The 1,273-nt window shown below is 52.6% G+C and overlaps 1 protein-coding gene across 2 annotated transcripts in view; it reads left to right on the plus strand.

Annotated features, from left to right (window-relative positions):
* Positions 1-1,273, plus strand: part of LOC103385522 (sodium- and chloride-dependent taurine transporter) — a 31,671-nt gene that overhangs the window by 1,897 nt on the left and 28,501 nt on the right. For both annotated transcript variants that reach the window (XM_008319444.3, XM_017035862.2), the window contains exons 2-3: positions 415-644; positions 720-854. In XM_008319444.3, coding sequence (XP_008317666.1) covers positions 415-644; positions 720-854 — 365 coding nt within the window. The remainder of the gene's footprint in view (positions 1-414; positions 645-719; positions 855-1,273) is intronic.

Here is a 1,273-nt window from a genome sequence, read left to right on the forward strand (position 1 = left end):
GTCCTCCCCCCCGCCCCCCCCCCCCCCCCCCGGTGGTCCAGAGCAGGTGGACGTGGTGTGGACTGTGTTTGGACATTCCCTTCCTTTTTCCTGCAGTGACAATGTGTCTCCAACTGTGCAGAGAATCCACCCCCAGAGGGCAGATACAGAAAGACATACAGAGACCCTCACCCCCCCCACTGTCCTGCCGTCCCATTGACGTTCATACAGTAATCTGGCAGATTAGCCAGATTAGCACACTACTGTTTATCATGTCTACGAGCTATAACGCAATCAGGAGACAGATTTATCTCCCTAATGCTCCTCTCTCTGTCTCTCTGTGTCTTTGTGTCTCTCGCCCTCCCTCCCTCCCTCCCTCCCTCTGTTGGTCCTTATTGTCATCAACGTGTCCTTTGTCCTGGTCTCCGTCCACAGCATGGCACAGAAAGAGAAGCTTCAGTGTCTGAAGGACTTTCACAAAGACACCCTGAAACCTTCACCGGGGAAGAGTCCAGGGACACGTCCTGAGGACGAGGCAGAAGGGAAGGTGACCCAGCGGGAGAAGTGGTCCAGTAAACTGGACTTTGTCCTGTCCGTGGCCGGAGGCTTCATCGGATTAGGGAACGTCTGGCGCTTCCCGTACCTCTGCTACAAAAACGGTGGAGGTAAGTAGAAGACACGCGGGGGGGGGGTTAGGGTTGTGGGTTAGTTTTCACCCTGGTGTGTTTTTGTTCTTCCAGGTGCTTTTCTCATTCCATACTTCATCTTCCTGTTTGGTGGTGGTCTACCTGTCTTCTTCCTGGAGGTGGCGCTGGGCCAGTACACGTCTGAGGGAGGGATCACCTGCTGGGCCAAGCTCTGTCCCATCTTCACTGGTACGTCACAGTGATTGACCACCCTGTTCTGAGTCCATGAAGACTAGAGGACGGCCCTGTGGATGATCCACACCTGGGAGGGACGGGTGTTGGGACGCCAATTACCAAACAGTACCAGAGTCAGAACCTCAGATTGAGCCACGTTCAACGCCACAGAACAGCGAAGCACAGAAAAGTCAAACACAGAATCAGTGAAAACCGTTTTCTTCTTTCATCGTCAGAACTGTTTGATATAAACAGTTCTTTGAACCAAATGATCCCAGAATCGATTAGGACTGAACAAACGAACCAGCAGCAGTTTACCAGGAACATGTTCTACCAGAGTGGATCTGTTTCTCTGTTCGTTCACAGAAGTGTGTGTGTGTGTGCACAAAACCTCACCCCCCGAAAAATCTCGGCTCTTCTCGGGGGGTGGGGTT

The sequence above is a fragment of the Cynoglossus semilaevis genome, chromosome 10 (genome assembly GCF_000523025.1).
Source record: "Cynoglossus semilaevis isolate Cse_v1.0 chromosome 10, Cse_v1.0, whole genome shotgun sequence".
NCBI lineage: Eukaryota > Metazoa > Chordata > Actinopteri > Pleuronectiformes > Cynoglossidae > Cynoglossus > Cynoglossus semilaevis.